The 20211-nt window shown below is 37.0% G+C and overlaps 1 protein-coding gene across 4 annotated transcripts in view; it reads left to right on the top strand.

Moving 5' to 3' along the window:
- Positions 1-11209, top strand: part of DCLK1 (doublecortin like kinase 1) — a 240959-nt gene extending 229750 nt beyond the window's left edge. For all 4 annotated transcript variants that reach the window (XM_084511579.1, XM_084511577.1, XM_084511578.1 and 1 more), the window contains one exon: positions 6164-11209. In XM_084511579.1, the coding sequence (XP_084367705.1) occupies positions 6164-6221 (58 nt within the window). In that variant the 3' untranslated portion in view covers positions 6222-11209. The remainder of the gene's footprint in view (positions 1-6163) is intronic.
- The last annotated feature ends 9002 nt before the right edge of the window (positions 11210-20211 follow it).

The following is a 20211-nucleotide window of genomic DNA, read 5'->3' as shown; positions in this document are numbered from 1 at the left end:
ACACAAAGTGACCACAAAAAATCCAAATGGATAGGTTGGCCCCCCATTGTCCTTTAGAAATGTCTAGATTTACTTTCTTATGAGGAACTTTTCTTTATAATCTTCTTAATGGAGGCTTTTAACATTTTTGTGGCTCAAGTTTTTTGGCCTTTTTCTAACTAAACCAGAATATTAAGAGTGAAAGTATTTCAAGCCTAAGGCTTGAAGTAACTTCCCTTTTGCCCCAAGTGTTGCAATGGCCAGAACTTAGCCTTCTTCAGCTACATTACCAACTCTTGCCAGTGGCAGCACATTTTGAAGACAATATTTTGCATAACTTGCCAACGTTTTCTTTGACACTGCCTAAATTTCCTTACTGGTTCTGGTTTATGTCTGAATCTTAACACGTTTTTAATCTGCTACTGCCAACATGGCCATTTTCTGCCTATTTGGGCGGCTTCAGAATATGAAGAGAACACCAGAGTGGGTGTATCTAATATAAAGTATTTGTATAAAATATTAGTATATCTAAGATAAGTATAAAAAGTTAATGTATATTATTTTTGATTTATCTACAGACATGTAAAAAACTAAAGGAGTAAAATAAAACCCAGGAAAAGTCATTAAGTCATTATGGGAAAGTCATTAATTAGCTAAATAATGACAATAGCAAGGACACCAGTTACACATATGTGTAATGAAATCATCAATCCTGTTGATAACGAATTCATAAAATACTGGATTTTTAAAGTACAGTTCTCTCTGTCCCAGTTTTAAAAAGTATCTGAATAGCTCATTTGAAAATCCTTCATTCCAGTTTGTGTTTGGTACCTAATTCCCAGTACTTTGCATCTGTCAAGTTACTTACACCTGTCCCAAGTGGATACAGTACACTTTCAAGTCAAAAGGTAAAGGCAAATGTCTTGACAGTGGGCAGAGTGGTTGGGAATTAGGCTTGCTATCTGCAAAGTGCCATTTTAAATGCAGTAAAACCCTCTGTAAACTTAATACTGGTGAAAACAGACAAACATCTAAACTCATTTAAAATCTCTTCTCCTGCTCTTTGACTAAGAAAACCACAACTGATTTACAAACTATAAATAAAATTCACCCATGCAAACAACTTGGCACTAAGTCTCTTCCACGTGTAATTGAAACCAGCTGAGGAATTGTGTCTCCAAAAAGGAGGGATGTCAAAGAGTAAACACAGGCTTAAATATGGCAATATGAATTCAGCAGTTATACATGTGGAATACTTATCTTTGTATTCACTCACCAATACTGTATGAAGCATACATCAAATTGATTTGATTTTCTTTCTTTTTTACGTTTGTGTTAGCAAAATTCCATGCCCGAAGTTACATGGTGCACTAAAGCACTGGCCTTTTGCATTTGGAGGTCTAGGTTCAAATCCACTCGATGGATTTGTCCCCTCGATGTGGTCATTTGCACGTCTCCAAATCACCATGTAACTTGACTTAGTTATGGCTTGTGCTTGAGGGGCTAAAAATAAATGTCTTTCACTCCTGGACTGAGGTGCTTGCAAACTTTGTAGCACTCTCCAAGAAGTGTCTGGAATCATGAATCAATCATACTTATATGTATATATATATATATATACACACACATATATATATAACCTGAGAAGCCAATGGAAAACAATATAAAAAGGACAGACTGAAAGGGTGCCTCGCGTGCCCTCATGCCCTTGCATTGTAAAGCTGCTGCTATTGCTTAATGGTCATTTTTACGGACCGGAAATCTGCCGTTACATATCTCAATGTATCAAGGTCACCAGCCAGAAGCTTAAGGAAATAGGATAAAATTATGTCGGAGTGAGCATTTAAACACATCTATGCACATATGTGTATATAAAAGAATGCATGGGAAGATAAAGACCAATGTTTCAATGCATATGTCTATTTAATTCCACACACTAACAAAGCATCACAAAAATTACAGACAAATTGCAAATATGTTCCTGCAGAACGAAAACAAGTGAAGGGAAGGGTTCTTAGATTAATGCATGAACAGCTGCATCCCCAGTTCAGTCTCCTAGCTGGTATGAATAATGGATGGGCTAAGAGGCAAAATGCAACAATAATGTTCTTTTATTAATGAAATGAATATATATCTGTATTTGGTAGCCAGCAGTAAATTAAGACAAGTGAAAAGAAAAACAGGCACTGCTTGCTTCATAAAATGCTGTTACTTCAATCCAATAATTACTGACCTGACAGAAAATATCTCCCCACAGCTAAAATAAGGTGCTTCCTTCTGCAAATCCCACATATATATCAAAGCAGCTGTAGTTTTTGAATGTCTGTTCATAAACACAGACTTCCACATCTTCCAAGAGTAAAAGAATTTGTATGGATCAGGAGTCCTGCAACATCATGAATTAGAGATCAGGAAAATGATGTTCCCTATGGTAAAATCCTAGAAACTTACTATATAGATGACGTATTACTATATAGATGACGTATTACTATATAGATGGCAGAAACAATAATTTTAAAATCATGCTATATTACTTCAAATGAAATGTATTTCCCACAAAAAAAAAAAAAAAAAAAAAAAAAAAAAAAAAGGCTTGTTAACCATTTGGTACTGGGTGTCAGGATTACTAAATGTTGATGCAAAATACATTAGTGCTTAATGAAGTGCTTCAGACCCATCAGCACCAAACTATTAAAGGCAATCCACTTATCTGCTACTGGATAAGAAGCTCTACATTTCCTCATATGGATTGTAAGAGGACAGCCACATAGCTTAAATAAGAACACCATACTTACATTTTAGTTGCCATTATTATCATATAGTGCTCAAAGTTCTCACTCTCTCACCTCAAGCTGAGAAAAAAAATGTCAAAATGTGATAATGAAAATCTGGGCTTTGCAGCCCTCTGAAGCATAAGTGCACTTCAGATCCTCTTATTATTTATTGAAGGAGTAGCTTAAAGTAGAAATGCCCTGAAAATCCATAATGGACCAGTTCATGCACTGGTCAACCACCCAGCTGAATGATGAAATAATAAATCTATTAATCCAAGACGATGCATATAAAAGGACTTGTTACCAAAATAGCAATGAGAATGAGAATGCTGATTTTGTAATATGTTCACATGCACAAGAGGGTACAGTAGGTGAGATGACTTAGGAAACACATGCAATCAATACTCTGAAGTATATTGCCACCTCCCCTGCATTGCAAAGCATTAATCTAGCATATTTTGAAATTGTTTGGAGGTAAAAAGTAACTGGCCTCATTAGAGGAAAAGTAACATCTGTGCAGAATGCAGAATGGCTATACTGAATGGCAGTATGATGGACACTGGAAATGCAAAATACCACTGTAACATTGGGTGAAATAAACCCATTCTTGCAAGTCCAGCAGGAATTGTGAGTGCTCTGTTTGTGTCCAGAACTGACCCATTTTGCAGTTCTGACATGTTAAAACACAGATGTTAGAATACAATCCATGTATTTTTGATTTCATTAGATCAGTATTCCCTTTGATTCACACATTTTTGTTAACCTTGTTGGGTGAGAAAGGCACTGTCTCAGCACAAGAGAGTAAGCATATACTGCCACCAAGTCTGCCATGGCTTTATAGATAAAAGTCAATCAGATCAAATTCAAGGGAGACTTTAGGTAAAAATGTAAATAAAAATAGTCTCAAAAATATCTCAGGAAGTTTCTGAAGGATTAAGAAGCCAAAAATACTTGGTCCTACAAACTGTAGCATAAAGTGCCTGATTAGGTAGAACCATCAGGGTTTTTTGCTTCTCTAACATTTTTGGTTGTTGAGGCAAGAAGTGCCTTTACATATGTTTAAACAAATAGCCCCCAAAGCTTCCTTAACAATAGTAGAAATGCAGTATCTGGGATTTTATTTTTAAAGGCATCTGTAAAATGATGTCATGATATTTAATTGTCTAACTAGTTTTGCAGTTTCACAATTTTGTCCTTAAAAAAAAACAACAAAACTCTAGGCTAAACTTTAAAAAGAATCTTTTATTTGAGAGTATTCACTTCTGTGTAACTTAATTTTAAATACTTTTTTTTTTTTTTTTTTTTTTTTTTTGCATATACGTTTACCATTCTCATGTACCAGGCTTTAAAAATAAATTTTGAATTTAATACAAGCATTTTTATTTATTCGGCCAGAAATGTTTAACCTTCTCAGAGGAGAGTATCTATTACCACAGGATGATGTGATGTGGTTTAAACTTTAAATAAATGCTTATTTCCTGTAAGCATAAAAAAATCTTTTAAATGGAAATCTGTATTTTATAGAATGGTAATATATGCCATTCTTTTCAATTTTCACACAGAATTACATACTGTATGCAGTATATTCACTGTGTGTAAAAGATCTAGGTATTCTTCTGTTTCACATTAAAAAATAATCAAAAACTGAATTGGTTCAAGGCTGAGAAACATTGAAGGCATTGAAAATACTAATGAGAATTCTTAACCGAAAGATTAACAGTAAACAAAGAAACTCTCAGCAGATGATAAGTGTTGGATTTTGTAGCAATTATTTAAAATACAGGGATGAACTTATCAAAGTTAATTATTTTACCCGCTTAAAGTAGTGCTCTGTAGGTTCTGGACGCAGAAATAATAGTTCAGCAACTTAGCCTAACTAAATCCATTTGCTATAGTAGCTCTGTACTCTTGTCCATCTTTCTGTCTCTATTACATCATTATTGAATGCTGATTGCATTATTTTAGAGCATGGATTGCTATAATGCTATTCTGCACTGGTATGATGGATTTAGTTTTCATTTTGTTCTCAAAAATATGTTGGCTATAAATGCATCTCTGCTCTCCTATGAGGCTCACACTATAACTGGTACATTTTCTAGAGAAATCAGTCATGTATATCTCAAGAGAAAACAATAAATCCTTTGAAGCAGAGTAACCTTTTGGCTGCATTTTTTTAGATGGAGATTTTCATACTAGGGAAAAAAATACTTTACAAGACTTAACAGTTAAACCTATTCAGTTCTCAAAGTTACCTTTGCCTGCAGTGCTATGACCAGATATGTGTTTCCATTTTGTGGGTCATCTTACTAGTCACCTGCCTTTTTACTTTTTGCTTTTTCGTAAACAAATCATGGGTCATATTTTAAGAAATCAACCCTGCTTCAGAAAGCAGTTAACTATGTGTCAAAGTGCTCTTGCTGAATCAAGGCCATCCCGTTGAATTTGTAATTTTACAGTGCTTTCAGGGACTGCAGTCTAATGCCCTGTAATCAGGAAAATAGTGAAATCCAGTCTCATGTTTGAAGTCAGACTTGGACTGCCCTTACCTGGGTTGCAGTTTCACCTTGTAAATGTCCCAGACAAAGCAGAAGAAAGGTTGTGGCTAGAAGTTACAGCCATCTTATTAAGAATTGCATTTTCAACTGTAGCAGAAAATGATCCAAAAAATTAAAGCCCATCAAGTAAACATTCTCCTTCCCCGTTCTTGGATTTGCCCATCCATATCTGGACTCTAGATTAAAATTAGCAGACTATTTAATTTGATAGACCTTGGTTAACAGGAAGAGACAGGATGGTCAGGCTTAAATGGGTCTCTCCATCAGAGCTCTTCAGTGTTCTCCCTAAGAACATCCATTGAGTGGCATGAGGAGGTGTCAAAGAGCTGGGCTAGCTCCCCTCAGTGTTTGTTTTTCCTCTCTTGTCTGACAACTTCATCACAATCCATCTTTGTTAGCCAATTGCACTGATTTGAACATGGGTGAGTGTGTATCAACCTTCATTAGGTCAAATCAAAGACAAACGTATATCTCTGCCTTGCCTGTAGAAACAGATTTATACTTTGAGAAGGGTGGGGGGAAGGTCAGTTGGTATTTGGCTTGAAACCTGAATCTATTAAAGTATGAAATTAATAGCATCCAGAAGTAGAACATATGGCATCCATATATATGGTACTGTATCTACTTGATGATGTCACACTTACCTCTTAAGGTTTGGGAAATGCACTTTTTAAAGCATTTAGCTATGTTGTGGGCTAAACCTTTCAGACCTGACTGAATCAGAACAGGTTTAATTTGGTCTGAACATTTATTATCCCTGGTATTTCCAGGCCACATACAAACTCATGGTTTTCATTAGCTTTGCATTTCACACACAGCCTAATTTCATTTATTCTTATTTTATGCCCCTGCCAGACCACCGCTCTTGATAAGGAGAGGCAGGTTTTCCGACGAAGACGCAACCAGGATGTGAGGGGACGATACAAGGCACAGCAAGCTCCACCTGAACTCAACTCCGAATCGGAAGACTATTCACCAAGTTCATCCGAGACTGTTCGCTCACCTAATTCACCCTTTTAATAAAACACTTTTACTCAAAAGTCTTGGCTTTAACCCTTTGAGACCCTGAAAATCCTTCAGACCTGTGTGAGGTGATTACATCCGATCTATCCAGCACTACCTGCTGGGATGTTGGAACACAAAAGGGTGCTTACAGAATCTTTGTAAGAATAATTTCCTAATTGATTGAAATACTTGTTCTCTGTTTAGATTGCAACTTGCTGCTAACATGATCCTCAAAGGGTTAAGGCTGTTTTGCTTTTTTATTTCAAGATAGAAGCAGTGAATGTTTTCATCAGTGAAGCTAGGAACTGCAGTATGTAATTTTAGCACATGTTAACCCTCTGAGTAAATGATCAACTTAAATCTTGACAGCCCACATTAGGGCTTTATTCTGGCTTTTTTGCTTTTATACGCACATATCTTTTATGGTACCCTAAAGTTCCTTGCTAGTTTCTGGCCAAAACAATATTAAACACACGCTTGCTTACAAGCTTTAAAAATGAAAATAAAGTGAAATCAACAGTATCTTCCACTGCAGCTCATTCTAAACCTGCATTATACGTCCATAGAAAATTGACTGTTTTTGGAAGATACTGTGCAGAATAAATGGGAAATTCAGTTCAGGGCAGCCTCAAAGTTTACAGAAGATGACATGATGATGGCCACAAAAGGTTGCTTCCATATTGTTTACTACTAATGACAATGCAGTGTCTTGGGAAATGGCTTGAGGATACGTTCTGTCATGTAATGGTATGTAATGATCTGGCTCAGAAGTTCCTGGATCCTTTGCCTCACATTCAAAAACGTACAGACATCCTCTCAGCATTATCTGATTATTCCATAGATAGCCACAGTTATTGATGTGGCAAGAGTTAAAGATTAAAATTGAGAATTACCCTTAAAATAGCTAGATTATTTCTAAATTGGGGAAGACAAAGTCATTTAATATATATGTAAAGCCTAACCTGCATTAGTGAAAGTTTTGTCTGAGAGTGGATAAACTAAAAGACTCACCAGTTATATTTGTAATATTTCATAAAATGGGCATTTACACAGAATATACATATTTTCCATTTGTTAAAACCTTAATATAGCATTATAGCATTTAACTATAATCATAAAATTGGCTTCCACAGAAATAGTAAGCTTCATAGACTTTTGCTTCAAATGTGATAGTTTGAAAGAAAAATGATTATAAATTCACTCAAAATTCCACTGGAATGAAAAATGCAGCTTCCAAAATCCTATTCTAAAAAAAAAAAAAAAAAAAAAAAAAAAAACATTAAGTTTATACTTTATCTTATTGCTCACATGAAATTGACAATATTTCATGTTTTCCTCTCTGAAGTTAAAATTTTGTCATAATGTTTTTAGAGTCATAAAAATGTGGTTTCCTCTTTCTTCCTACCTCCTTCCCCCTTTTTTCCTCTTTCCTTGTCCCTTTCTCTTTCATATCTTAAAAATAGAAATATCAATATGCTGCCCAAAAAGATATGCAGACTTTGCTGATCTTGCTGGGAAGTATAAATAAAGTTTGGAGGAACAGGGCAAGTTGCCTAGAGCACAGTTTCTGTTCTGAGTTGTGTTTGTACATGGACCTATCACTATGAGCAGTTGTGGTACTGAACTTGCAGCTTGTTGGATCTGGTGTAATGCTCTTTTGCATTTCTAGTTGCAAGTATCAAATGAATTGTACTTTAAAAAACACTGAAATTGTTTTGTTTCTCCACCCTTTAAAATGCATCTTTCATTGCCTACATCATGAATATTTGTATATTAAAAGCTTTGAAGATTTTGGATACAAGAATTTCATCTTGTGAATCTTCACACAAGTGATACAAGTATTTCATACAGAATGCAATTAACTTCACCCAACGTTAAACTAGAAGTGAGATATTTAGTGTTAATTAGATCTCCAGACTTCTTGGCAATACAGGGAGATAAGTATTTCCAGGTTTGATTCATCCCGTCTGTCATGGGCACACATTTTAGGAAGGACTCATGCTTTGATTCACCTATTGCTCCCGTTCCTTTGAGTATAGAGGGAAGCACTGATAGAAGCTTACATCAGACACTAAACTTCACATTATTGAGCTTACTAGGTCAAATTGCACCCTAAGTCATTAGGAGACTGATCTCTGAATACACACCCACAGTCAGAAGCCCAGTGCCGGCACATGGGCTCAGTTATTCTAGTTGGAACCCGAATAACAACATTTTAACCTAAGTGAAGCAAATAGGTGTCTTGTTGGAGAACTCCACAGGTGCAAGAGGTGAAGGAATAAAGGAACTGCCATACCTAAGTCTTCAGAGTTTTGGGTTTGGGAAAGGGCTGCATTTATGCATTATCCGTGATCATGCCCATCCAACTCTAGAGTCCCTTCAGAGAGAAGTCCCTTGGTTGATAGGGCACAGCCACTGCCATTGTGATGTTAATGGCCATAGTTTGATAACATTTGGATAGGACAGGGATCATTTTATCATGGGACCAAACTCTCTGCTAAGGTAAATTTTCACTTGCCATTTACTTACCTACGTCACTTTTTAGTAGGTCAGGATCTGGCACGTGTTTTTCCAGAATGGTCCTTCCCACATCATATTACAGCTATCCCTTTAGAATAGATGCAGCTCAACCATGTAAATGCTAGACATACATTTGGTAACAAAAAGCTGTCCATTAATACCACATGCTCCTTGACTGCTGGGAAAATTTGGCAGGCTTAAAGCAAAGGCTAATGGTCATTCTTCTTAATTAGAGAGGGAGATCAGGAGAAAAAATAATATAAAAACACATTTCACCTTACACAGGAGAAATATTATTCAAAAACCCATCTGGGATATTTGTATCGCCTTTGCTTTGCTTTGGAATACAGGGTTGTCATTAAAATAAGACGTTTGGCTCCTTCATCTTACACCATCTTGCACTACTTAAAATGTATGTAGAAATAATCCTAGATCCTGAAATCCCTACTCATCCCCAGCGTCTTCTGTGTTTCTGATCTTCGGTTCATGTTTTATGAACGTAACTATAGAAATATTTATTTTAAGTTATTTTAAGGTCTGTGAGAGATTGAGTTTCAGACTGCTGATAGCCTCTTTTTAGGCTTCAAGGAAAAGTGTCTGAATATTTAAACTGTTTTAAAAGAGGTTTCCATGCTGGTTTTAAATATATTTGTATATATTTTAAATGTAACCATATATATCTATATATACGTATGGTTTTGTGGATATAGTAATGGTTCAGGCTTGTTTGCTAGCATCTGCCCCTCTTCTTGTGTAACCTCTGAATTTCTGGGGTAAGTGAAGGCAGAATACATGGCCTAAAAATAGTTGAAAAACTACTGGGAAAAGAAAAAAGAAAAAAAAAAGGATAATAATCAAAGAATCAGACTATTTCTAATGTGATAAACTGAGAGACAATGTAGCACACCTTGGTCATTTTATTGTAACACATACCAGTTCTCCTGACTGCTTCCTTCATTTCACTTTTGAATCTTCTTTGCATCGTATTGGTGCTAAATGTGATGAGTTTTGGTATTTTTTGTTTCATTGGTTTTGTTTTGTTTTGTTTTGAATGCATATTATGTATAGAAGACCAGCTTCCTCCCAACAAGCTTATGTAGTTAACTGAGATGGATGGCAGTCATGGTAGGCACCATCTATCATGAGGGAGATGGAGAGAAGCACTTCCACAGGGTGACTCAGGTCATCTAATATTTGGTCTTGAAATGCCTGTCGGTCTGATCTAAGTACTAACAGGAGAATAGAACAGGATCACTTCCAGCTTAATTCCTCTCAATTAAATGTAGGTGGGGATAACGTGGACTCCACCCTAAGTGCAATATTCCAGTGAGTTTGCACGCAGTAAGCAAACTTTAATGTTAAAATGTAGTGATACGTCATAGGTGATAGCACAGTGAAATGGTCCTGAAATGGGCTTCCTCTCATCTAGATGCATCCATCCAAGAGTTAAGCATCTAATCTAAGGCAATCATCTCAGCTTCCCTTATAGTTCCCTTATAGAGACTAGCTTCTCTAGCGGATAACTAAAGTTCTAGGATGGATGAATTGCTCAGTAGATGAGGTGGCTAGCCCTAATATATTTTGAACATGATTTAATAATTCATGACATAGAAATTAATTTCTCAGTTAAAATTTTCATAGCATTAATGTACAAAAAAAAAAATCCAGAATACCATGGTTATACTCAGAGGGTTAACAGAAAAGCACAAGGCATGCTGATTACATTGGTGTATCCAAACTGCTTTGCTTTTTTAGCCAGTGTTTGCTGATTTTTTCAGAAAATTCTTGAAAATTTTCAAGTTTGAAATAATTTAAGTGTTGTTGTTTAAGGAATTTCTATAACCAAATTAATCTTATTTTTAGCTTAACTTATCACAGGAATAATATGTATCATTGATGCAGTGTAAGTCTGTAGTTCTCAATTTTATTAATTCCACAAGTGATTCCAGAAATCTCTCTTTTTTTAAGTACTTACTCTAGAGCTTACAATGGTGGCATAGGTGACTGAGACTGTCTTTCTTATTGGTAAACAAACAATATTGTAATTTCAAGAAAGTCCTAAGAATCAGCTTTTCAGTTTGGTAGTGTACTAGTTAGGGGAAAGCTATCTATCTCATGACATGCATTGTGTAAATCATCTTTGTAGATGAAGATCGTTCATATTAATGAACACTTTCTTTTTCCTTGACATTGTAGCAGAAACTGTTTACTTGTTAATGAACAACCAATACATTAATTTGCTTCAGACTGTTAGAGGGGAAAGTAAGATTCCAGTCATTGACAATGTTATTGCTTTACAGTAGCCCTCATCTAATTTAAATGTGGTGCATACTACAATAAGCAAAGCCAAACCTGTGAATAAACTCCTGAAAAAGCCTGGTGGGTCTTTATTCAGTTGGGTGCTTGAGTACAGTACAGTAGTGTGTGACAGCAGGAAGGCTTTCAAGAATTGTTGAAATGAAAGTGATATATCCACAAATAAGAGCTAAATTGCAATCCTTTCCCTATAGGGCATATATGTTTAAAAAGAATAATAATAATAAAAAAAGAAAAAAGAAAAGAAAAAGAAAAAAGAAAAATTGGCTCAGAGGTTTGCAGCACTACTATATTACCACAGGGCAAGCGCATTAAATCATTGTTATATTTGCTAGCCTGGGGTATATGTTAGAAAATGGCATCTTTTTTATTTAGTCTAGATTGTGGGCAGGGAGAGTTTTCCTAATATTATTGCATTGCCTGCTAGTGCTGCCATGGTTAAGGCTGTGTTAGTATTTCCATTATAACCTCTTATTCTCAAAGGTTTTTAATTTGATCGTAAAAATTGGCTTCAGGCAGAAACTTGGCATACAATTTTTCAACTCAGAGTGATTCCTTTCCTAAAATACAGGGAAAATCAGCTTGACCCCTTCAACATTTATTTTCTAACTGTACACAAACATTCACGTACACAGACACAAATCGGAGCACCTTAAACAAAGGCCAATTTATGCAGCCGATTCCAAATGTGTTATGTTTTCAAGCATATCTTGCAGGCCTTAACTACAAAGATGACAGCTCAGAACTTTGGGGCATTTTGAAAACCAGGGAGAAAACTCAGTTATCAAGAGCAAAAATGTTCCACATGTGGGACGGTTTTATTTCAACGTGACAAGCATTTAAAGCCTGTGCAGTAATGGGGTTGTATATACACCCCGCCGAGTGCTCATGTAATTCCTAAACCCATTAGTGTAAGTCATTCCACGTAGCAAAAGCTAAATGTGAATAAGCTGAATTTCCCCATAGCCTTGGGAGAGGAAGCAGTTTCATCTTGTGCTTTAGAGTAGCACCATGGACAAAGCTGACATGCCACCAGCCAAAACTGTCCGGAAAGAGAAGAATCAAAGAAGCGTGTTTTCTCTTACAGGAAAAAAAATAATGTCTGAATAAGACAGGGTTGAAAGCTCACACTGAATAAGAGAGGTATTAAAAGCATTTTCAAAAGCAAAAGTATGGAATCATGCAACTATAAAAGTGCAAGGAGCCACTCAGTATAATGAATCCATGTGCGGAGCCAATCAGCTACTAATCTGGAGCAAATTTACAGCTACAAACAGACATAATTAATATACAAATCAAGCACACCCAGCGGCAGATGGAATTGAAATCCTAGTTCTTTTAGCAAACATAATGCAGACCTCTTCCTCGTATATTCACTAAATGAGACCGTGTGTAGCTGTTTGAAGTTGTGTTACATACAGGCTGGTGGGGAAATTAGGTGTTCAAAAAATGACTGTAAATTAATTTTTTTTTTAATACCAATTCCACAGCATGCTTCTACCTTAATGGTTCCTTTTGGAAAATGACAGCTTTCAAAAGTGATGTCTATGCATTTTTTACTTGTCTGCATATATACTTGGATAGCCCATGCCGAACACCTTCAATAAAAACTGAGTTGCCATACTGAGGCTGCGCTTTGTATTACCTGCAATTTTCTGTGGCTGTGGCCAGGGAAAGGACCAAAACAGTCACAAAATAAAGAGCCACAGAGTGACCCACCTGTAATGATGATGTCTACATAATCCTTCCTAGTGACTGACTTGGAAAAGAGTCATGAACTGCAAAGCCAGGTTATTTCTGATAGTGTTTAGTTTACCAAAGTGCTTGGGGAGGGAGTGTTGGGGAGGGCTTTGCCTTTTGCCTTGTGTTTTTGTTTGTTTGTTTGTTTGTTTGTTTTTGTTTTTGTTTTTGTTTTTGTTTTTGCATTCACCTGCTAGGGTACCCAGCACATGTTCTGTCAAGCCACAAGTAAATGTCAGATTGGGAAAATCTCTCCTTACGTTAAATAACAGAGCTGGAAAAAAAAAGATGGGTAGAAATTAGCCACAATGAATTTAGACTGGCATTTTGAAGATGGTTACTGACTAACAAATCAAACAGATTTTAGAGCTTTTTTTGTTTTGTTTTGTTTTTCTTTTTTTTTTTTTTCTCCAATAGGAGCATTGGAGTCAAGAAACTGCAATTAATTTTCAGGTGGAACTTGATCTGTTTATGAGAAACTTGCTTCTAGAGGTGTTTCTGATATATCCTAGTATGTGTTTTCCTGTTGTAGGAATAGATTGGACTCAGAAACTGAGAAGATACCTTGTATTTTTACATTCCTAACATGTTTTAAAGCTAGCGATGAGAGTTATTCATACACTTTTAATTTTAAGTGCTTGGAGAAAAGAAAGAGGTGGTGATAAAGAAGTCTTACTTGTCCAGAATTACTCTCAAGAAGAACTGACATTATAATTACGTCTGTAACTACTACTACTACCACCATTGCCATTCCGAGGCAATGACTTTTTTTAACCTTGGCATCCCATTAGGTACCGGTAATGCTGTTAGCATCTACTAACAGGACCAGAAGTGTCTTGTATGAATAACAGCACCTATACATTTATTAAAGTAAGCAAACAAGAACAAAACAAAGAAACAAAAAAACAACAATAACAACAACAACAACAACAAAAAACAACAACAAAAACAGGATGCCAACAGCTATTGAAGCTATATGAAAATCTCACAGTATAGTGAGATTTTGAGAACTGGTAAGAATGAGAAAGAGGATTATTTGCAAAGATGCAATAGATTGAATGAAACATGGAATTGCTGGTTCTGTATCTTGCAAAGGAGAGTAATAAGACTTTTTTTCTCTTCAGCAAATCCAAGCATATCAGAGAAGGCAGATAAACTTTTAAGATACAAATTAAATTTCTGACAATTTGGTGTTCATGAATCTTAACTAGGTGTAGTCTTTGTGAAATTTCTTTGTTAAATTACTTCTGTGTAGTTGGGAGTTAAAACTTAAGGTGGGTGACATCAGATCTTGACAATTCCTGTCATTGATTGTTCAGGGGTGGGAGGAATCAAACTGACTGATGCTAAAACCAGTAGTTCAGGAGAGGCATCTCCAGAGAGAATGGGAGGAAGGGGACTCCTGAGTAATTCCCATAGGCCAATTTATCACTTGCCATTTGTGCTGATCTTTGGTGTCTCATCTGAGGGAAAAAATATTACTCAAGCTGGTCCAAGGTTAAAGACATATCCACTATAACTTATTTTTGATTTTATTAAGAAATTAATAATAACATTTTATATTCTGCCTGAAAGAAAATTGTGAAAGGATTAGTTGAGTGTGAAATTAAATAATGCTTTTCTCATGCATGCTAAAGAGCTATCCAATGAACTGGTTGCCTTTAAACAGGTTTCTGAATAATTTCTATTTAGCGAAATTTTTGTTTCCTTTGAAAAAATAAGAAATTTATTAATTGCCATGAGGTTTGAGTGACATCTTTAATTTTCAGGATACTATATATATTTTCTAAATGATGTATAGTGCTGCAAAAATCAGGAGGGAATACAAGTGATATTTTTCAAATCTTGCCATTTATGCTAATAAATGTGACTGAGCAGGAATAAGGTCCGATATTATCACCTTATCTTATTAGTTAAGTTTTTAAGAGGTTACTTAATTTTATTTAAAATGTTTGCTCTAAAATGGTAATTAAACAACAACAACAGCAAACAGAGAAGGACAAATCACTTAATACTTCAGCTGTAGTCTCAACTTCTAATGAGCTCGTGTTTCCTGAGCAGAGAAGCATTGCAATATATTTCAATTCAGTCATCACAACCAAACCACTAAGGACTTATGTAGAGCTGCATTCCTGAGAGGCTGTGCACAGGCTTTAAAAATTAGTCATGCAGCCACATCCTAGCTTTCCCACATAAACCTCTGCACTGACATGAGTGAGTTTTGATAAGCATGCTTTTTTTTTTTTTTTCAAAAGAACTATTCAAAAAATTTGCACTTCATGTGTTAATTTCCCAGCACAGGAAGTGAGTTTGGGTAAGCACATGGAAATCAAATATAGTTGTGGACTGACAGCTTTTGTATCTGGTGCCCTTCAACACTATACATACCAGCTCTCATGAGAAATGTGAATACTGTTTTACAGTGGAACCCAGCTAAATCCCACTAATGACTGGAAGATTCATTGTAAACGGCTGGATTTGGGGAATTAGCAGGTGAATGAAGAAATACGATAAAAGACCAGAGGATAATGCACTGCATAGTGTACTTTTTCATTTGTTCTGACAATTGATTTAGTTTTAATTTCATACTTCATACATTATCAGTAAGTGCTGGAGTGTAAAAGCTACAAATAAAGAGTCTGAGTAATATGAAACCCCACCAGGGCTCTCTGATTGTTTTTGCTGAAAGGCAGAAAAAGTGCCATTTTATCTAGGTTGATAAAAGCATGTATTTTATCCTCCTCTCATTTACAAGCTAATAGTTGCTATTTAACAGCTGGTTTGTAGAACAGTTCTTGATGGGGGAGATAACTGCAAAACTAGAGACTCAAAATCAGTCTGTCTAGGAGATGAATGTGTATCTTCACAGGGACTATAAACAGACAACAAGGTCATAGACATGTGGTACCACAATTTCACTTTTGGACTTTGTCTTCCCAAAGACTGTGTCTTACTGACAGCACACATTTTTGGCATGGTGAAATGAAGGCTAGTGTTGCAAGCCCACCTCAAACCTTCACAGACCTTCACTGTCTTCAAAATAAACATTCTCCTTCTTCTCTGCCCCATCCCATACACCTGCAGCCCCTCCAAGCCACTTGTTTCCTTCTCCTTCCTACACACCCCTTCTCTTGTGCAGTGCATGCTGTACATCCAGGTGGTAAAACCCATCAGAGAAACTACTCCAGGGGAATAAAAGAGTTTTACTTTAACCACCTAGTTCTCTTAATTGCTTCAATGCACCAGCATGCAAGTGGAAAGAGTGTGACAATGTGGCTGCTGCTGTGGGAAGGTGGGACTGCTTTCAAGAGAAGTGGTGGCTTCAAGTGTAGATGTGAGTAAGGGACAAAGGCCAATAAATGTTTGTTGTTGTCTGTTGGGATCAAGTTCCACACTTTTTCTGTCTTTTTTTTTTTTTTTTTTTTTACATCTAGATCTGTCAAAGATTTATTTATCTATTTATTTATTTATTTTGAATGAGGTGAAAGAACTGGGTGATCTTGTGAATAAAAAAATAGAATTATAAAAGAGGAAAGACTCAGAGGACGTCGGGACATGACTATTTATATTTAAATATCACATATATTCAGCAAAACTGTGAATATCTGGTGAGACAGTATCACATTTCCCTTCAGACTGCCTATATGCATTAGGTTTTTCTAGTACTTTCTAAATGACTATAGTGGAAGATACACACAGACTCCATCCTGTAGTCACTTGCCACAAGGTGGCAAAAGATATGGTTTCATCATCTGTTTCCACTTGCTGGCCGATATGTGCAAAGGCCACTACTGGAAACCTTAAGCCTGAATGCTGCTTTAGTCACAGCCTTTTTCTCTGCCGCAGAGCTGTGCTGGCCAGGCAAGGTTTTCATTTGTGGTGATGTAGGCTGAAAACGAAACCCTGGCACAGGAAGGCTTAGCATGGCTGGTCTCTGCCATAAAATATCAGCAGCATGGAGGCTCCTCTGCACTGTGTGGTCATCGTCAGCTCCAGACAGGGTAAAAATGGATGTGTCATTAAGTATCTGGCTAAATGAAGACTGGTGAAATCCTCTTTTTTGACAGACATTTGGACCAATAAACACCTCTGCCTAAGGAAGAGAACAGCAAGGCAAGTTCCAAGCAAAAGCTGAATTGGTGTTTAATTTCACTGCTAATATTAATATTGGACTGGCAGTGCTGTTGCCAGGTGTCTTGAAGCGTCCAACCAAGAAAAAGTCACTCCAGTGGTTCGCAGCTGTTAACAAATGGGATGAAGGAATGCCTTAAAGCTGGTGCTCTCCTGCCTCTCTGCTCTCACAGTGTCCTGCAGCCATCCCAAAGTTACTACCAGCATGGGGTGTTCCTCAACTAGTTCGAGATGGCTTGCCCACATTTGAATTGAGGGTCACATCCTCCCCACACTCCCCAGTCTGATACTGATAACCATCAAATGATAATGCTTCTGCAAGGGGACTGAAAAATGCAGCTACTGCATTTGTTGCCTCTGTCCTAGCCACAAGCATGTGCCAGGCATCCGGTAGCACAGAGGAAGCCTGCAGACCACTTGCAAATCAATAGTAAGTGGCCATAACCAAGTAATCCCTGGAAAGCAGATGGGTCTGGTGTGGTGTTCTTTTTTTCTCTCTCTCTTTTTTTTTTTTTTTTTCTGAACAGGAAACATGTTCAAAAGTCAAACTTGCTTCCTATTGTTTGTTTCTGTTATGTTCAGGGAAATGGGACTTTGGAAACAACAACAAAAAAGAAGGTTAACAGCACTACATCAAAGAACTGTCCAAATCTCATGTTTCTCCTCTTTGGGTAACAAGCAGATAAGGAAAATAGGATCTAGATTATGTCCAGCTGCTCATTCTGAAATACAGACATACTGCATTCCAGGCAGAAAAAGCACCTGTGTAGAAACCTTGTTAATTCTCCATTTATTTCCTTTCATGTACCATTTGTGTTTTTTTTTTTTTTTTTTTTTTTTTTATAGGCAATTGACACATAGTCAAATCTATAGTACCACAATGTTCCCTGATATCTCCCCAATAGATACCTGTTTATGTTAGTTCTAGGTAGCAGAAACAAAATACGCAGGTAGAAAATTTAATGAATGGCATTACAGTTGAAAGTTAAGCTTTTAACATGCAGAGTATTGCGTGTTATTGGAGCTTGTTAGATATTTGCTCAAAAACACAAAGTTGTGTGTATTTTAGTAAGTACTGAACTTCAAAATAAATCAAATTTAATTATGCAATCTGGAGATAAGAGGACAAATGTAGGGAAAAAAGGACATCTCTGGTCCAAGGCTTCTCAAATCACCTGCACAGAGAGAAATCAATTTATTCTTTTCTGTTAGGCCCATGAAAAGATAAATCCACTGACCCTGAAAATAGATCTCTTTTTATTCTTGGCCACATCCGTAATCCTCCTTTCTTAATAGCTCAAAAGAAAGTCATAATTAATATGCCACCAGAGAGTTTTCATTATTTCTTCAGAATTACCTCTTAATTTACTAGATTAGCCTGATTAAGTAATGAATTTGTCAGTTCCACTTTCTTTCTTAAGAATATGAAATATCTCATTTTTGACCATGTGACGCTGAATTGAACTGAAGGAAGGTGTTTTGGTCTAGATTTATTTTTTTTTCCTGGTTAAAAAACAATTAAAACATTTTCTTACTGGAGGCCTAATCACTGAAGACTGCAAATCCCCACCAGCCCCCTTTCTACCTGCAGACTTTGTAGCCACCCAGCTGGAGGTGAGGCAGAGTCAGCTGTTCCCCTTCTGCTGAGAGGGGAAGAAGGCTGTAGTAGACCACAGACCTGCTGCTGTAGCACTGCAATTTATTCATTTACTGAAATGCTGACTTTAAGTGCCACGGAAGATGTGCAGTCATTCTTCTGGTCTTCTGCAGAATCAGTTCCTTCCACTTGTTCTACGAGGATATATATATATATATATATTTTTTTTTTTTTTCCAATATAGTTCAAATTTTATATGCATCAGTGAAGACAGCCTTCTTCCTTCACTGGAGAGTAGCAGAAAATTCTGCTATAGTTTCTGTGCTCATTTATGGACAACTGTGGGCTTTTCCTTTTAGTGTTTTTTGTTGTTGCTATGAAAACACCTCAAAGTACTTTATTTTCTTCTAAGTGTGAGTCTGTAATGGATCAGAAAGTGTCATCCTCTTCTCTTTACATGTCAGGAGAGATTACTTGTTGCCTGCATTCTTACCCATAAAATTGATCAGTTAAGTAGCTAACTCACTGACTGCATGAATTAGTGTGCTAAATAGCCTAATTTGTGTAAAATATGCAGTGGTTGCCATTAAAACGTCAACCTTTACCCCTTATGGCAGCTATATTGGGAAGGGAGACTTGTAGGCTCCTGCCTGAAACTTAGGGTTGATCGCACCGTAATTGCCATAGGTGGAAATTTTCTGAGAGCTTTGGAAAGGTTTAATGCATGGTTGTGTGCCTGCATGTGAACAGCCAGAAGTTGGTGTTTTCTTCCGGGAGGCTGCCAGTAAAACCTAGAGAGGAGCTGAGAACACAGTCAGTCTTAGGAGCTGCAGCGGGATGGAGACTAGCATACATGTATATATATGAAAAACGCTAGGTGGAGAGAGCCAAACCACAAATAACTATGTGGCACTGAAATTCCTAGAGACCGGCAGTTCACAAATCAAGAGAACATACCCAGTGAAGAGTGATGAGCTGAAAAGGAGAGCACAAAAGCCCGACACGCCGCCAACCCAGCAAAAGTTTCCAGCCTGCAGCATTTTAGTGACTCACGGTCTGAAACACCGAGCAGTTCAGGAGCCGGCCGCTCTGGCTACGGAGCATTTTATACTGTGCAAGTGTGCAAATGATGCAGCGATTTCCACTCGATTCCCAAACCCACAGATTTTCTTTTAGGCCCAAGGAAAAGGTGACAGCTGCTATTGTTTTAACCTCCTGTCTGCAGCTCTGACGTTGTGTCTGTGCTACAGGATTACACCCCGCTCAGCAGAGACCTCGCTGCAGCTGGTGTGGAGCAAGCCCTAAAGCACATCAAACAAAGGAAGATTTTTTTAAATAAAGCTCTAATGGCCTTGTGAGCATGTGTGAGGATCGGTGAATGCAGAGACTTTTCAAGTTGCCCAAATAATAGGAGCAGCACGTGGCCTTGTTCCATCCCCAGCGTCAGCTCAGGAGCAAATTTTACATCCTTGCAGCAGAGGTACCAGGGCTCTTCAAAGAAACCATGGGGAAATGAGCTGCCAGTCTGAACAGACAAGGCAGATGTGATGGCCAAGAGATGTTTTGTTAATTTTTAGCTTGCATGCTGTGATGG

This window comes from Aythya ferina, assembly GCF_964211825.1.
Source record: "Aythya ferina genome assembly, chromosome: 1".
Taxonomy (NCBI): Eukaryota; Metazoa; Chordata; class Aves; order Anseriformes; family Anatidae; genus Aythya; species Aythya ferina.
The sequence above is the reverse complement of the archived record's forward strand: the minus strand, read 5'-3'. Positions and strand labels throughout refer to the sequence as shown.